Genomic DNA, 17,591 nt, shown 5'->3' on the forward strand with positions numbered 1-17,591 from the left:
GAGTTAGATTCAAGGCATAAAATGTCTAGACATATCTGCATCTTTAGATATTGAGCCTTATCCCTTACTTTCTTACACTACTCCTTGAGGCCTCAATCGCCAATCAGTCAAATCTCCACGCCACCACACTATTTACTGAGCAAGGTAAATCGGCAACCGTTCTTGAGAGTGTGTTCTGCATGGTTACATGGTCGGTCCCGCCCCAAGCCACCGATTAGCCGGTTATATCGAAGACTTATGTTTCGGTGACGAGGTTTCCTCACACTCGGTGAAGCCAAACACATCCACCGACGGGCTTCTTAGCCGGTATCAAGACCAACGCTTTCCTCGGGCCGTAATTCCATGTAAATAATGTACCTGCACGACATGATATTGGGGAAAAGAGGCGCAGACTAGCCCCCCGCACGAAAGAGTAGCCGGATTCCGGACCGGCATCCGGAGAAGACAGATCCCAAGATCGTGGAGAAGACCGATGATACCCAACGTACAGCGGCGGATGAGGCTCCTTTGGCCGGACTTGTAGTTGGCTGGTTTGAAGATTGCTCGGGGTGGAGGGGTCGGTGAGAGAATATGGGAACCGGCGGGCAAATCTGGATGAACTATATGAAGGATATACTTTTGTTGTATAATACTATCGGCTCAAATGTAGCGAGAGATGCTTGGCTTGCGGGGAAGATCACGACGGCAATGCAGGCGATCGATGGTAGGAAGCTGGATCTTGCCGTGCATTGTGACTACACGAAACTGTAAGCATAGCATCACCATGGTATCTATCAAACTATACCCGGCAGACATTGTTCGCTGATACAGACGGGCCGCATTGCCAAGCTGATGTCTCCAGAGAGCGGTGCGTACACACGCAAGGCACCACCATTGTATGGCCTGGACAGTCTGTCAAGCGCATCAACGCATGTCGGGTACCCCGTGTGAATCTCTATGAGGATATCAAAGCCCCCGAGAGCGAGCAAACGAACTTCTACGGCACGAGATGCGAACCAAATTGGGCAGGGTGACATGCCATGCACTCTGGATTGGCCCTCGCATCGAGGGCATGGTACCCACGCATCTCGGCTCGTATCGACGCAGGTCAGGGACCGGATGGGACGGTGAGTAGTAGCGGCTGAAGGCACACCGAGGCGCCGGTGGGGGGCACAAGTTCTGATTGAGGCGGCAAAAGTGTCCATGGAGGAAGGCATTAAAGGCCAGGGGAGGGAGTTTCAACCGCCATCCAGGGCCCAGGCACTTGAAAGCTGTTTTGCGGTGATAAGCACAGGTGCTGCTGTTCCATTGGCGCGCTCTCCATCTGGGCGATGGGAGGCCCTTTTTTCGGCTGAATTCATTTGAGTCTTGATGTGCGAATGCAAATCCAGAGTAGTCTACTCCATAGACTGCATTTGCGATAGCCAAGCCATTCGGCGATGGCGACAGCGATTTGCAGGGTCTTTTCTAGCGGTAGTGCGGGCTTTCTGTAGTGCTACGGGGCTCTTGGAACGAATGTACTGTGTAATGTCAAGTAAGGCCGAGAAGAGTGAGAGAATCTAGGTCGGATTAGGCAAGAGGAAGCACCGAGAGGAAGAAGAGGAAGTGGAGTGAATCGGCGGGTATTCCCATCAAGAGTCCCCTACCAGTTTCGCCATCTTGGATACCCATGCCGCAAGCCGAAAATCATTGACAGAAAGCTGGGGCGCGGGAGATAGGCCTGAAGGGGTTTGGCGATTGCTCGGAAGGGGATCGAGGGGTGTGAATCGTGATACCAGGAATGAAGAGAGAAGCTTGGAAGTCGAGGTGACAATCCGGAGGTCAATGGGACCAGGAGCCGGGATTCGGCCCACAGATGCAAACCGGGCAGGAATGGGAAAATGGAAGGAAAGAAGCCATTGCCTCCCTCTGGGCGCATCAATGATCGGGGCAGTCACCACCTCACCGGCTCACCCTCAGGCCAGGACCCGCCCTGGCCCGCTTGGGGAGCATCTTTCGATGTTTCCCCACAGATAAGGTCAGACCCGTCCGGCGTCAGAGGAGGCTCCCAGATCCTGCCGCGCCTGCTACCTCTTCCAACAGCTGCACCTTCCCCCCATCCTCCACACGCCCCTCCCCTTGTCAATCCCGTCGTGCCTTCCTCCCCCCTCCAGGTCTCCCCCTCTGCTCCCTGCTTTCCCCAGCCCATTCCCCCAGAACGGACCGGGGCTGCCGTAAAAAGACGGTACCACAGGCCTGGCGCCTTTCGCCGTTGCTGATTGACGGAAATTGCCCTCCGTTTCTCCTGATTCGGCTTCCACCGAACCACCGCGGTATCGCCAGTCTCCAGACCGAGGAGATATTCGGGAGCTCCTTGCCTATCTCTGCTCATTCATCAAGGGCCCATAGCCTCATGGAAGGCTCTCCCCCACCTGATTCGGATTGCCCAAAGCGGAAACACAGTCCAGCCATGGTGTTTCTCTGGGGTCCGGGCCTCGACGTTGCATCGTCTTCTTCTCGACTCCATTCAGGGTCTCAACACTCTCGCCCGCAATCCCTACTGTGTAGATATCCGGCGACGGAATCATGCACGCACGGGAAGCAAGCAAACCGCCCCTGAGCACAATGAAACACAAACTGCTTGTGCATCTCGGCAGCCTTGACGGCCTGCAAGGGGTTGAATCTGAGAATGCCAGAAATCGACTATTCGGATACTGTTCCGCTTCTCCCCCCGTGTCTCGCCATTTCATCTATTCCTGGCCTCTCGTCTGTCACGGTCTGTGTCCCTTCTAACTTTGTTCTCGATCAAGAATCAGTCCCCATCTCCCTACAGGCTACGTACACCAAAGCACACTTTTCTCAATCCTTCTCAGCCGGCATCGAACCAACTCTTCGTCCCGCTTCTCCGCTCGCTGCACATTTACCCGCCTACCACGTTTGGCTGAGAGAACTAGCACCCAATTGTTCGTACACTACCGAGTACCAGCACCTCGTCGCATGAGGCTTGTCAATGGTATCGCCGGGGTAATTAGAACCTGGCTCGCGCGACTGAGCAGGATGCGGGGGGGTTCCTTGGCCTGGAACGGCCGATTTGCCCTTTGCTTTGCCAAAGTTTAGATACAGCGGCCGCCAATCCGAGGACCAAACCACCTCAACGCGCCGCCTGTCACTACCCGTTGCCAAACTGGCGCTCCAATCACATCGTCTCCTGCTGGCTCCCCATATCTACAGGTTGAGCTGCCTAGTGTCTGATGTCAGCAACTCTTCGAGACATGGCCAATTGATGCGTCGCAACAACCAACTCCTTGTTGCATAGCTCTTATCTGGGGGTTTCTGAATGACTGATGACGATAGACAGGAGACCTCTTGCGTCAACTCCCCATGGCGGAGGATTACGTCCCTTGGCCCAACGACGCCTGGACAGCTGATATGCGCAGACCACACATCCTCCAAGGTGTCTCAATGGGGGTCTTAAGTCTTCGGACCCGTGGTCCGTCTCGGAGGATCAACCCTCCGCTACGTTCTCGTTGGAGAGACCATTCCGCGACCTTCAACGCTTGCTTTACACCATGGTAGTGCTTGGCCGTCGCTGGCCGTCGTTATCTGCAACCGCCTTGGGCAACGGTGAAATATTCGCCATAGTCCTAGTCGCTAATTAGGCGTCAAACCTAGAATCGTCAAAAGACTATGCGTTGCGCCAAATTGGCATCATTAGGGACTTCAGAAGGTTGTCAAATCCCCGATTCCCCAGACGTTTCTTGGGCAATCAATCTCAAACATGCCACGACTCTCCCCCACACTCAGCTAGGCAATTTGCACCTCGCCCGCAGGATTGAAGTTATTGAGCAGGTTGGAATCCACGATGGGGTATGCTGATCTATCAATCTTGCGGCAGCAACACAACGCCAAAACAATAGGCAATGGGCTCTAGGGCGTTGGGTGGTATTTAGAGCGTGCGAGTGACAACTTGACATATCTACGGAAAACCGGTACACTGCAGAGCACAAAAGCGCCAGTTCATCCTGCCGATCCGTCGCACCATAACTTCAGCCGGAGCGTGCGTCTACGTCGAGCTCCCGAAGCACAGCGGATGCATGGTGCCCGAGAGAGATGCCGAGATACAACCCGATTTTGCGTTGTCAATAGTCATGGCGTGCTGATAGACTCGTAGCTACGCCAACAGCGGGAAAAAGTCATCATACTAACCAGTCACGGCTGGTCGGACAGGGAAACAGGTCCGACAAATTACTAGATGAAGCGGGAGTTGCGGGCGAAACCTTCACCAAGGCACCGTGGCACCAAGCATCCCAAGTCCCAAAGACTATCCGTACGCTTGTTTGGTGCGAGGATATCAACTATGTTGGTTTCCAATCCCGCGGATTGACGGCACGGATATTGATCGGATGGGACGGGACAGGCTTCAGCTTCGCCTCAATCCAGGGATGGTCCTGATTTTACTGTCAGCCTGTCATCGGCATACCGAAGCCCTGGCTCGCTGACACACAGCGGGAGAGTCTGATTGACACGGGGCATGCTGGCCTGTCAGCAAACAGGGCCGAGGCCACGGTACGAAACTACGGTTAAGCCTGTGGGAGAGGCCAAGAGGACAAGAGCTGGGCGTACGGATACATATGATATTCTTCAGAGAAGTCTTGACTCCGTGTTATCCTCTGGGATAACTTGGATGGGGCGGCTGCGTCATTGAAGAGATCCATGGATGGATCTGGTTGCTTATCGCCCATTCTGGCGCAAGATTCCGGCTGTCCCAACAAGGTTGCATGAGAGCACGCCTTTTCCCCCACAACTCCATAAAACGACGTCAAAACGCGCTTTAGATACCGGGGTAAATTTCGTGGGGCATCTCGTGGGGGGCTCACACAAACCCGACACACCAGCCTGCCCGCGCCGCTTGAAGAGGGTGTGGTGTGCCATACGATGATGGCTAATGCCGAAGAAAGCGAGATGAGGCCCAGCCACGTCCTTCGGAGTTACGATAAGAACAACTTCGGGCGCAATCGGAATGTAGTCTTCAGCAACCCCCGGAAACCGGAGAGAGCACGACGTTTGCTTGCGGGAACAGGCGTGAGCGGCGCCTACATCACTAGCGATGACATATCGAAGTAAAGAGGGAACCAAGTCATGCGCTCCTTGGAGGTCATCGGACAGGCGCAGCATCTCCTATCTTCTTTGCTTCGTTTACACGCCTCATCGACGAGATTCGAACCAGATCCCCCCACACTTTGGTCAGCCTGGCTTGCGTCTCCCTGCAACCGCGACAAATTGCGACACCCTCTTCTCATAACCCGGGAGGCTTTGCCAAGTCAAGAACCAGACAACTTCCCATCTCAGCTGGCCTTCTTGTCCAGGAAGTTAGCGCATGTGGTCTGTTGGAAGCGCAGATTAGCGCCATCACACCATAACCCCAGTCCTTGGTTCAGCGTCAGGCGGAACGATCAAGAGGAAAGAGTATCTGTCCTTTTGTCTAAGCGCCCCGCGAGGGTGTCTCAACTCCGAGATCATGTTTCGACGAGCTCATCGAGCAAAGGACCTGGCTCCTGAAGTCAAACAAACAGATACCGGTGTACCACCGAGCAGTGCTCACTCTCTTTGACTTTCTCATCCTTCTCGGGGGCGCAATATGAGCGTCGGGCCGTCACTTAGAAAGCAAACTATCTAGCCAGCATTGTCACAAGCCAAGCAACCCAGGTTTATTCCCAACGACTGGACACATCTCATTTACTCGATTGTTCAAATGTCAGCATTCACCTGGATATCCGCGTCATGTCTCGTCTCTTCTCTCCCGCACCAGCCAATCTTCCGCCCTTCCCCGGGAGCATTGGCCGCTTGAACTTACACGGCAGGCGACAGTGCACAATCCTTTGAAGGGCGGCCTCGCCCGCATGCGCTGTCTCGAAAAGCAATTCCATCTCAGGGCTCTTCGAATCGGAACGCCTTCCAAGTAGGCCAAAGACGCCATGCCGCTCTCCCCCAGACTCCCCCGGTCTCCACTTCTCTTGCAACTTGCTTCGTGGCTTTGGCGATCGATTTTTCAGAAATTACCACGCCCATTCTCATAGGCTGTACGTACCGTATAGTCTATCCTCTCACCCTCTGTGGGAGAAGCCTGCATCTACCACACCATCTCGTGTGCCAGTGTGTGTCCAGATCGACCTATCGCTTCATAATGTTATGGCGGTGAGGAAATAGGCAGGTAAACCACGCATGCGTGGCCTTGATTTTCTGTTTAGAGAAACAGGCACAGACAAGAGTCGTGCGCATCGAGGCAGCCATTTGGAGGCGCTCAGAAGAGACACAACAGAAACGCGTTGCCTTGGATAGGTTTCCAGTAGCTGATACCGAAGATAACACCATTGAGCTGCAGCGGACGGACTACCGCTATTGCGGCCCTCATCGCAATGCCGCCCTGCGCTCGGTGGACGCCTCCTCGAGGCCGCTCTACAGGACACATCGCGACGGCTAAACGCCAACGTTGCACCGCGTCCGAAACCATACTTACAGGACTGCTTTACGGCGTCGGAAGTGGTGATGCGCCAGGACTTGCGAATAAGGGCTGGTATGCCAATACCCGGTGAGCAAGCCATGGCTGACGCTCTCACATGTGACGAGTCTTCTCGTAAATGCGACCTACACAGTACACCGGACCTGGCTCAAAGACTCTAGCTGGCGAGGTGGTTCGCGCGCCGCCTCAGCTGCGACAGGGAGAAAAGGACTGGCAGTTTGCATGTGCCTTGACTCACTCGTGAATCCGACAACAAGTGGGCGGCATTCAACGATTCAGCCCAAAACCTTGTGGCATGATAATCAGGCCGGAGTTGTCATCGTGCGAGGAAGGGGACGGCAAGGAACCGCAACGCAATCTGGCAGTCCGACTTGTGCAAGAAACATTGTTTGGTGGCTTTTGCTGCTGCTGCTGCTCTCGGCGCACAAACCAAAGAAGCTGAATTTCGATGAGTCGGAAGAGTTTACGAGTTGCGTTCCTGGCCCAACAGCATCTCGCCACCCAACTACCGAGCCCACCACCCCTTGGTGGCCGAAAATGGGATACGGCAAGGGCAAAAAGCAACCATCCCCAGAAAGCTAACCCACACCATCCCCCCGCCATAGTACGGGGAAAATGACAGTGACATTTCCTGAGTCATCATTCACCGACCTCCGTTTGAAACTGGGGAACACTCAGGGAATTTTTGAATGTCACTGTCTTGGCCGCGCCCCCTTTTAGCCCCTCCGTTGCACAGAACAGCATCCGCAGGCTCCGGATGATGCTATTCTTGGCCGACAACATTTTGCTTGTGTCGTCGCAATGATCTGATATACACAGGGCGCTAGTCGGGGAGGGGGGAGGAAACAAAAAAAAAAACTCCATCCTTCCGGCCACGAAGATCCTATGGAGTTGTCAAACAATTTTCTTCTGGCTTTTCTTCTTTCCCCACGGAAACGAGGCAAAGTGTCAGAGTTGGTGCCAACGCAACGCCTTCATGCCAGGGACAGTGGGGCCGGGTGTGATATCATCCCCCAGAGAAATACGTAATGCCGTCCGTTCCAGACCTTTTTTCACTCTCCTGAATCCCTGGCGAGGAGGGACAGAATGGTAGGGAAGAGAGCTCGAGAGCCGGAGGAGGGGTGCGGCATGAGAAAGGGTTGTTGACTTTTGCTGGAGGGGTCCTTGGGCCTTCAGGGGAACTGACTCTTGCACCTGCCCCGAAACTCCACACCAGCGCATCATTCCATCAGGTTTATCGAAATGTTCGTGCAAGTTGGCATGGGGGGGATTTGGCCGAGATATGGCACGACACAAGCAGAGAAAGTGGTTCTTGCTTCCTACCCTTTTCCCTTCCTTCCAACCCATCTTGACGTAGGTGACTGGCAGGATGGGGTCTCGCGTGCCCCGTTCTCTCAAGTCAAGTCACGTCTTGGTCGAGATTTCTATAACGCCCCCATATTGCCCTATCTTTTTAATCTCCACGGGTCTCGGTCGATCAGGATCTACTAGCGTTCATGAGTCGGGGGGAAAGGCGGACCACCTAGGCATTGTCACTATTGATGACGATGTCGAACGATTGAGCAGTACAATCCTAGGCCCTTTTTTTTTTTTTTTTTTTTTTTTTTTTTTTGTGGTGGCTCAGAGTCCGGGGAAAACGCGCGCTTGGAGTGAATCCGGCAGGCAGAAAGATGGGAAAATGCTGGATGCAGCCAGCCTGCAGGTTAACAAACTGCAGATTGCGGATACGATTTGATCAATGTATCCGTGTCTATCCGCTTCAAAGTGACAAGCCCCCCGTTCAGTGCAGACGACGATCCAAAGGGGTAGGTAGGTATGGAAAGTTGACTGGTGTCTCCTACCTCGACGGGGGCGTGTGTATGCATGTGTCAGTTAACCGCCCAAGAGCCCACCAACCCCAGCCATGGAACGACATGGTGCCAAGGAAAATGGGTGAAAGATAGGGCCTGAATGGGACAAATAACACCAACTAAAACGTTGAAAAATACACATCCCCTACAGTTTTTTTCTTGTGTTCTTACGAATGGAGTTGGAAAGCTGGGGCTGGAATTGTAGATGGGGCTGGGGGGCTGGAAGATCCCATCTGTGCCTTGGTTTTTTTTTTTATGAAGGGTTCTGCCTCACAGGGCTTAATGTTGGTTAGCAAGGGCGGGGGGGGGGGGGGGGGGGGGTTGGGGGGGGAAGATGGTTTGGCTTTTGGCGTGGTGTCACGGGGTGGTGTGGTTGTGTGGTGGGAGGGGGGGGGGGGGGGGGGGGGAGTGAGTATCCGTACGTAAAGTTGTTACCTGTTTACGCCATCTATACTCGCTTTAGGTCAGGTAATGACAAGTTTGACAAGAGAACAGAAAGTTGTGTTGTTGCGTTGGCCCTTTCGATGACACCCACCCGCGCATACCCGCGCAGAGATACAGGCACGTACGCAACACCCTGGGGAAACAAACACAACCGAGCCCTGCGGAATAGGCGGGATCAAGATTAAATAGTATTCAGACTTAGTACCCGAACTTCCTGCCTTGTGAAAAGGGTGTGAGTGTACCGAAAGCTGTACTTGAATAAACCAGAAGAAGGGGGGAGGTTATCCCCCCCCCCCCCCCCATCGTTTCTTTGCAACTCGCCTGTCTCACGCAGTTGCTGTTCAAAGTCTAGCCGAGAGAAAATTCCCATCAAAAGTGTTCCACAAACTCCGGTGGGGGAAGGCATGTAGATGTACGGATCTGGGCAAACAAAAGATCTTGAGAGGAGTTGAGAGAGAGAGAGAGAGAAGGGAGAGAGGGTTTTGGTTTGTCTTTTTTTTTTTTCCAATTCCCCCAGAACCATGCCGCCAGTTTGAGGTAACCTTGGTCAAAAGAGGCGCCTCATCTTCCCCAGAAATGATTCCCCAGTCCGCCACCGTAACCCCAGAAAAAAAAACCCCCTTTGAATTATCCCCCCCCCCCCCCCCCAAAAGGGTCGAATCTCTTGTGTGGCTTGAGGCCCCTCCATGATTATTCGATGTATCATTCTCGTGGTTTGGCAGCTGTTTGTGGGGGAAAAGACGATGCTTAGCGACTTTGACTCTGAACTTGCCATTTCTGTAAAGTCCCGTCTGGGCAAAGTTGCGCGGATTACGTACGGCGTCATACCCCTTAGCACCTACCTTCTCTCTAAAGTGTGTGGGGTGGGGGGGGGGGGGGACCCGGGGGGAAAAGTAAGAGAGGGATGGGATGGTGGAGGGAAACGCCCGCGCAGCAGCCCGCGAACCCCGGACACCACCAAAAACCGTCCACCACACCCTCCCTTTCCCCCCCCTTTCCAACCCATCATAAGGAAAAGAGAGAGAGAGAGAGAGAGGGAAACAAACGGCCGCCTGGGCACGGGTTCCGATCATCGGTGGTGGTGGGTGTTTCTTGGTCACACCCCAGATGCACCCTCGCACACATCACAATTGCAAACACGAGGGGGGGGGGGGGGACAAATCAGTCCACTGTTTGAGACACACACACACACACAAGCAGATAGAGTCCCGTTTTAGGTCACTAGATTCATCACATCAAACGGCGAGGAGTTGGAACGCTGTTGAAAGTGTGGGGGGGAAGATCTGTTTGGATTTCTCCTCCTCGAGTTTGTCGAGGGTTTATCGAGTAAATCTCTTTCTAAGAACAGTTGTCAAGGAAAACAAGCTTTCGTCCAGCCAGCCTAGGCGGCGACGTTCGTCGTAAAGAAAATCCAGACATAAAAAAAAACCAGTAGACCAGAGTGTTAGCGCTGTCTCTGCGCTTTAAAAAAACAAAAAACCCGCCCAGAGAGGAAGAAAATCCTCTCGCGTGCACCGCCCAAAGTTGTTCCCGCCGTCTATAGGTTGATATCTTGGTTTGTCTCCGTCCCATCGCCGATACAAGCAAATCCGTGACACAGATGAGAAAGGACGGGTTTTGTAACGACCCGTTGACGTTCTCATACACACACACACACTCACAAAATCCCTATATCCATCACACACAAGAAAGAGAGGAGAAAAAAAGACACAAGAGAAATGAGTTTTGCTTTTCGTTGTTGTTGAGGGGTGAGGGTGCAGTCGTATTTCCGATCTCTGGTTGTTCGTCCATCGAGGTAGGAGTGAGTCTATAAGATTGAGTGTAGCCGCCACTGCAAAAGAGGAGCCCATCGAATTCTTTGGTTTGTTTGTTGTTTGGTGATTAGATAAAGAAGTCGTGGTCGGCCAACTCTGCCAATTCGAAAATACCCGGAAACGCCATTGTTCTTCTATCCCGTCTATTGCCCAGGTCGTCAGGTCATGCCACTTTAAGGTTGTCGTTCCCGTTACATCCGATCCATGAGGTCACCGCCGGCAACGCTGCCAGTGGTGGAACTCCTGCCGCTCTGGAAACCGTCGTTTCCGTCCAGAAGCTGGTGAACACCAATCTTGGGGACTGGCAGTTTTCTGCCGGCGTCAGGCCGGCTGATAATGTCTGCCAGAGAAGCACCGTTCCGAGTGGGGGTTCCGGCGCTGGTAGGCGCGGGAGGGGGAGGCAAGTAAGGAGTCTCCAGGTGAGGCTCGAGAGGAGCCAAAGCAGGAGGTGCCGCGTGCTGCAGGGAAAGATTACGGAGAGAAGGCAGCTCGTAGCCCATGGGACGAAGTCTCGGGGAGTGAGCGGGTGTAGCGATAGGGGTGTGGTCGGGAGTAGGCGACAAGGAGTCGTGGGAGAAGGTAGGGGAGGATGGTGCCGTGGAGTTGGGCGAGTTGGGGCGAGATCGCTTTGCGTGGCGAGAGCCAGCGTAGTGGTCATCGTTGTGCTCATCGTTGGAGTGCGATCTCGACATGTGGTAAGCCGAAAGAGAGGGGAGGTGGCCGCGCGAGTTGTGCAGGCTGTGAGAGTAGTAAGGGTGATGTCTGGCAGAAGAGCCGTGGAAAGGCGGTGCGGTGAGCGTCTCACGCTCAACCTGGTTCGCAGCCTTTGCCAGGATAGAGATGTCCATGTTGGACTGGCCCTGCATCTGGCGGCCAAAGGGGCTGCCGTGTCCCGGGTGAGCGGGCAAGACGTACTGAGAAAACGAATGCGGCGGCGAGACGTTGGGCGAGGACAAGCTCGAAGTAGGCGCAGAACGAATCGTCTTGGGTGCGGGAGGAGGAGCCATCATGCCATCCTGGGGCAAATGGGGCTGAGGACCAGAGTTGTACTGGTTCTTGCCTCTCCTTGAGTTAGGGTTGCTGTGTATTCTTGAGTGGCGGGTGAGCTCGTCTGAGCGAGAGAACTTCTTGCTGCAGCCAGGGTACTGGCAAGCGTGAGGCTTCTCTCCAGTATGAGTGCGGATGTGTCTCGTCTGGTGCTCAAGGCGGTGGAAGGCCTTGTCGCACAAGGGGCACTTGTAGGGACGCGGAAGCTCGTTCGGGTTCTCGGCGGTCTGGCCGGGGAGAGGACCCTTGGGCTTCAGCTCGTTGAGAGGACCAAGCCTCGTAGTTTCCATGGCATCACCGGACATCATTGTGTCGTTTTTGTCGGGGTTGAGTAAACTTGAAAAGTTGAAAGGAGATGGTTGTGTCTGCTGCATGTGATCGCCCATTTGCCCTGATAATCCAGAGCTGGGCCGCTTTGCGGGAGTAGTCGAACCCTTTCTCCTATTCTGTCCTTTCCAACGGTAGTCGACGATGATAGTCGTCGATATGTATTGTATAACCGGACTCGAGTATCGTGAGTGCGGTTCCGAGTTGGTGTATGTTGCTTGTGGTGTGGTAAGTGGGCGTGGATGAGGGAGTCGAGAGAGTGCGGATGAGATGGGTGTGGGAGGTCGGCTGGATATATAAGTTATGCGAGGTTGAGTGGCAGTGGTGGTGGGTGGGTGTGTGAAAAAAAAAAAGCTTTGGCGGCTTTTGGGGGGGGGGGGGGGGGGGGGGGGGGGGTGGGGGTGAGGGGGGGTGGGTGGGGGGGGGGAGGGGGGGGGGGGGGAAAAAAGACTAAGGTTGGGTGGGGGGGGGGGGGGGGGGGGGGATTGTGGGGGGGCCCGGGGTAAGTTGGCTGGTCCTGGGAGAGATGACAATGACAGTAGGTTGGCGTAATAATTTTCTTCCAAAAAGAGGAACAGAGTAAAAGTTGGGGAAGGAGGGAGGGACGGGGCAATAGGTTTAAAAGAGACAGGAGAGGAAGATGCGTGGAGGTAGACAGGCACAGGGTGCTACGGTATTCCCAAGATAGAGAGAGAGGGAAAGCAGGTAATGAAGGAAGAGAGAGAGAGAAGAAAAAAGAGAGAGAGAAAGAGACGTGGGGAGTGAGGTGTGTGTGCAAGTCACCTCCAGTCCAAGTTACGAGGTGGGAGAGAGACGGCGAGGAGGGTGTGGATTGTGTGGACGGTGTGGATGACGGGATGGGGTGTGGGCGGTCCCAATCGCAGTCCCAATCCCAGACCAGACAAAATGGGGAGGAAGAAGGGCAAGGGAAGGAACCTCAGAGCAGGGCGTGGGCAGTTTCTCGGACGCTCTTTCTCACTCTCATTCTCACCTACTTCCTCGGCCTGGCCTTGTTGGAAACTGGTCGTCCCTGTACGAAGACTTCCTGGACCCGGTCCCGACCCTGACTGGCTTCCCATGGACGGTACACCGCACAAGTACTCCCTAAGTTGTGCTTGGCTCCTGAATAACCCGTACTGAAATGTGTAGATACACTCTGCAATCTACCATGTGTGAGTTTCGACCTCAGCCAGCCAAGGTTTGCTAAGGAAGTCTACTCTTTACTGAATTCGCACCATTGTCTTTTGGAATCTTCCCCCCCGGTCTTCTTTGCTCGTGCTCATGCTTGGCCATACTTGTAACCGTGTCTCTACGCCCTTCTGGGGCTCCCCAAGAGAAGAAAACGGGGCTCTTGATACAAACTTGTCTCCCCCAGTTACCTAACGAATAGTCAGAGAAGGGCACCAGAAGAAGCCCGGGAGCCACCAACTACGACGCAAAATACGGATCCAATACCGGCGCAGAGGGAAGGTACACCAAAAAGTGGGCGGTACTTTGTGGAAAGGATGACGGGGTTCGATTTTGGGTGCGGGTGCGAATGCGGGCCCCCATGGCTTCCTCTCACCCCATAATCCCATTTCAGCGTCAAACCCGCCAGCATCAGAGAGAGCAAGCGCACTTGCGCGGCGGGGCCCAGCTATACCTTGTGGGCGCATCGGCGGCAGTACGGTACTTCTCTACGGTAGGTATGGAGGTGTACAGTATGGGGTACCTACCGGCTGGATATTCGTTAGTCGACACTCGACACAGAATCCCAGACTGTCAGATTCACACCGGCCGCGGCAGCCGTGGAGTAATCGGACAGGGCTGGAAGAGGCTCGGTATGTAAGGTACGGGGACGAAGTACGGAGTACTGGTTGCTTCGCAGAAGGACGAGCGTAAAAGACGGGGGAAAAGGCTTGGCTAAACCGCCATGGACTGGATGAGGTACGTCGTAGACGGAAGATATCCGTGATGAAGTGACAACGGGGGGAGGAACAGGCCAGTCATGACTGCCAGGTAGGGATAGATGTTTTACCGTGGTAGGAGGCGGCAGCGAGCACCTGTGAAAGAAAATAGACCGGGTGTGAGACTTGTGTGGATGAGGGCTACCTCACAGACAGGAGCCAAGAGAGAGGCAGAGAAAGATACCGCGAGAGCGCGCTGGTGTGTGTGAAACTGCGAGTGTGTGTCGTCAACCACAAGCCACGCCGCTACAACCTCAGCAAGAAGTCAACGATGATGACCAGCAGGGAGTCCAGCATGTGGGTGGGAAGAAGGGGGGGGCGTGAGGTAAACCAATACTGACTCTCTTCCCATACGTTATTTACGCGGGTGAAAGGGGAGAGAGGAAGAGCCCGAGAGAGGACGGGGAGTGAAGAGGCGTGTACTTTGGAAAGAGAAAGGGCGTGTCGCAGCCGGGGGTTTGGACCCCACTCTCCACAATTCCAACCCCACTCTAGGAAAAAGCCAAGAGCGACGTGCTCTGCTCTCCCGGAGAGATCGGTACGTATCGGCCCTGTTAGAGATGGATCCAATGCTCTTTTTTTTCCCGCCTCGGACGAGGAAGTACCCGAGTACCTCTATCCAAGCTCAAGACCTGAAGCACATCAGGTATCTCCGCACCAGAGCGAGAGGTACTCCGTAAGGTAAGGTACGCGCACCATCAGATACCGACGTGGTTTTGCGACAGGTCGGGGGAAACTGGGGATCAGTACGTACCCTCTCTCTTCAGCTCTTCCCCTTCACCCACACTTTTCTTTCTCTTCCTTCGCCTCGTTGTATTCCGGTCCATAATTTTCACCTGTCAATCTATACAGATTCTGTATGGAGTACGGATTGCGTTCCGTACAGTTGTGCTCATCATTAGCTTTTTACCTTGTGCTATGCCCGGCTCTGTTGGCACCATCCGACAAGGCAAGCACCTCTGCTGTAGTACCCAAAGGCAAATCGTGGTGGCATCATCACCGCCATCATTGCCAACACCACCACCACCATCACCATTATCTCCGCAGTAGTCAGCACAGGCAGACAAGAAGAAGGGAACGGAACCATACCGCCGTGTCGGTCAGCAAAGTGCGCAATCAGGCAGGCAGACAGGATTTTTTTTTTTTCTTTCCGTTGGTGCCCATCGTGTGTTCCGACTCTTCACACCCTCATCCTTCACCGTTCCCGCCCAAGGCCCAAATCATGGTGCACTATTACACCATCGTTCCATGCCAGAGGCATAGGGACCCTTATCCTCAGCAGAAGTAGGTGCTCCGTAATAGTCGTAGGACTGTGAGGAAAGAAAAAAATCTTCTCTCTTCCTTTTTGTCATGCCGGGTCTGCGTAGTCCGTCTTGGTATGGCGGCCGTGGTGGGAATGCTCAAACGGTGCCCTGCGGCCTGCCTGACTTGCTAGCTTGGCCGTGGTGAATCCTCGGCCTCATTCGCAATATTGCCTATCCACCCAATGTATCCGTCCGCCCCCTTCGTGGTTCAGCACTTCAGTCGTGGTCCCCCGTATTGGCATCGCCGCCGCTATCCCGCCGCTCGAGAATCCCCACACCACTTTGACCTCCAGGACCCAGCACCAATTTTCTAAAGACATCGTGAACCACATCTCGGTCTATTGCCGACACGTGCTTAGTTCTCCGCGGTCACTATCTGCTCAGGACGGAGTATCGATGGGGCGAGCATCGTGAATAATACGACATGGCCCTTGTGCAACGTGGGCAGCACAATCGTCAGTAATCTTAAAGAGACTTTTTTTTTTTTTTCCCTCCACGCCTCGCCCATCTCATCCCATGGCCCTTGGCCATCCCGCTTTCCTTTCCCCAGGCCACCGAGATTAGCATCCCCCAGCCTGGTCCCGGCTTGTCCTCACCAACGACCCTGACTTGCAATTTCTGTGTGGGCGGACGCGGGGGGGCGGTGAGGCAACGGAAGTGAGTGGTGGCTTGGTTCTTGATAAACCCCAAGCTTGTGCCACCATCCTCGTGTCTGATTGGTCCGCCACGTTCTTGGGAAGCTATTCAGGGAAGTAAAGAAAAAAAAGGAAACGACGAAGGCAGACGAAGGAGAAGAAAAATGCAGGGGGAAAAGAGACCCCTCGTCACGCAATGTGCCGCCCAAGTCACCTCGCCCATGGCACAATTGTCCCGGCTCTCCGCTCATCGCCAGTTTTTACCCCGTGGGAATGAAGGCACAACCTTGACCCGCGGGCGCCTGCATTTATTGGCAAGAAGGAAATCTGGGGGAAGATGTCGGCCCAAACAGAGACAATATTTCGTTTTCTTCTCCACGGGGAATCCCCAATCATGCCCTCAACTCACGAGTATCAGCTGAGGAGAGAGGATGCCGGCTTTCAATTCGCCTCAATCCCGACCGGGGGATCGTCCATGCCCCTTGCCGCGGTGCCAATCCAGGCCGCATCGTGGCATGGCCGCCATTGTCAGTCAGGCCTAAGCAAGGCGAAGCGCATACAGACAAGAGACAGAGCCCAATAAGCTTGTTCGATGCTGTTCTTCCTCGCCCAAGCCGCAGTCCTCGTGTATCGTTGCTCGGAGCCTGCGGCAGGTCCTCAGGCGTCTATAGGTAGACCTATCTTTGTGCAGGTCGTATCACAGGGCGCAGGACAGCCTGTCCGAGCTGGCACGGTGCCGCGATTCGACTTCCTCAGCTCACCATGAGATGATGTCGGGACTGTAACCCCGCGGTGTGGGGGGCTCCTCGCTTCATTGCGCTTGCACTGGTAAGACGATGAGAACTGTTGGCCAGCGGATGAGAGGCAGCCAGCAAATGGTGACTGTACCAACTCACAAGCGCCGCTTTGAGATGTAACTTTGCGGCCCAAGTCGAGATATCTGCTTTCTTGCCCATCGCCTCGTCGCCCTACTTTGCTCTTGCCTTGTCACTCAGAGGGCCGAGCAAAGCCCAGCGAGAGCGGCTCGTTTGAATCGCAATGTGTTGGCCCGTCTTTACGAGCGTCCTTGGATCGCAATTCCGAGCCCTTACCTCAACACCGGGGTCCCGGCGGGGGTGTGGGGGCCGCTGCTTCTTAGCTTCCCTCCTTCGAGATAAGAGTCTGGAGCGGTACCGGATCCCCAGTAGCCATTGCGCACATTGTCTCTCTTCACCATGAAAGCCACCAGGCGTCCAAATCACCAGACACCCTACAAGAGAATTACCTCCACACAAGTTGATCTGCCTCACCGCAATACAACAATGTGAATGGGGCCTTGGTCATCCGGGCCGCCCAAGATGAGTCTCAAATCTCAAACCTCTCAGCCGACCCAGTCAAAGAATGAGGCCAACAAGAGAATCAGCATTCGTTGGTGCGATTCTCGACCTTGCAACCTTGTGTGTCTCGGTTGTCTCCTGTCACGACTCCGCAGCGCGTTAAGCGCGAGAAAAGAGCCTTGTCGCAGATGAGTCAAATTTCCGCATCGCATCGTGACTTCTTCAGCGCTCGTCAGCGCGAGACGTGATCTTCAATAGATAAGACGCATAGTATCCGTAATCGCTGGGGCTCTCTGGACTCTCTTCGGCTTGGTTGTTGTTCCTCCACCCTGTGCATATGTTCACCGAGCACTAGGCTTGACACAGGGTAGGCGCTTCTGCGGTTCGGCAGCCCTCGGTAGTCACTGGCCGAGGACAACAGGCTCCGCTG

At 54.4% G+C, this 17,591-nt stretch overlaps 2 protein-coding genes across 2 annotated transcripts; one reads left to right on the forward strand and one right to left on the reverse strand.

Moving 5' to 3' along the window:
* Window positions 1-6,374: 6,374 nt before the first annotated feature.
* On the forward strand, window positions 6,375-7,060 carry CCOS01_16386 (uncharacterized protein; the record flags this gene model as incomplete). The annotated part of the gene is made up of 2 exons (XM_060464522.1): window positions 6,375-6,532; window positions 6,586-7,060. The coding sequence occupies 2 exons, from the start codon at window positions 6,375-6,377 to the stop codon at window positions 7,058-7,060; spliced, it is 633 nt and encodes a 210-aa protein (XP_060305018.1).
* A 3,717-nt stretch (window positions 7,061-10,777) lies between these two features.
* Window positions 10,778-11,941, reverse strand: CCOS01_16387 (uncharacterized protein; the record flags this gene model as incomplete). Its single annotated transcript, XM_060464523.1, has 1 exon — window positions 10,778-11,941. The coding sequence occupies one exon, from the start codon at window positions 11,939-11,941 to the stop codon at window positions 10,778-10,780; it is 1,164 nt and encodes a 387-aa protein (XP_060305019.1).
* Between the last annotated feature and the right edge of the window lie 5,650 nt (window positions 11,942-17,591).

The sequence above is a fragment of the Colletotrichum costaricense genome (assembly GCF_030867565.1).
Source record: "Colletotrichum costaricense strain IMI 309622 chromosome Unknown Scaffold_29.1, whole genome shotgun sequence".
In the NCBI taxonomy this organism is placed as follows: Eukaryota; Fungi; Ascomycota; class Sordariomycetes; order Glomerellales; family Glomerellaceae; genus Colletotrichum; species Colletotrichum costaricense.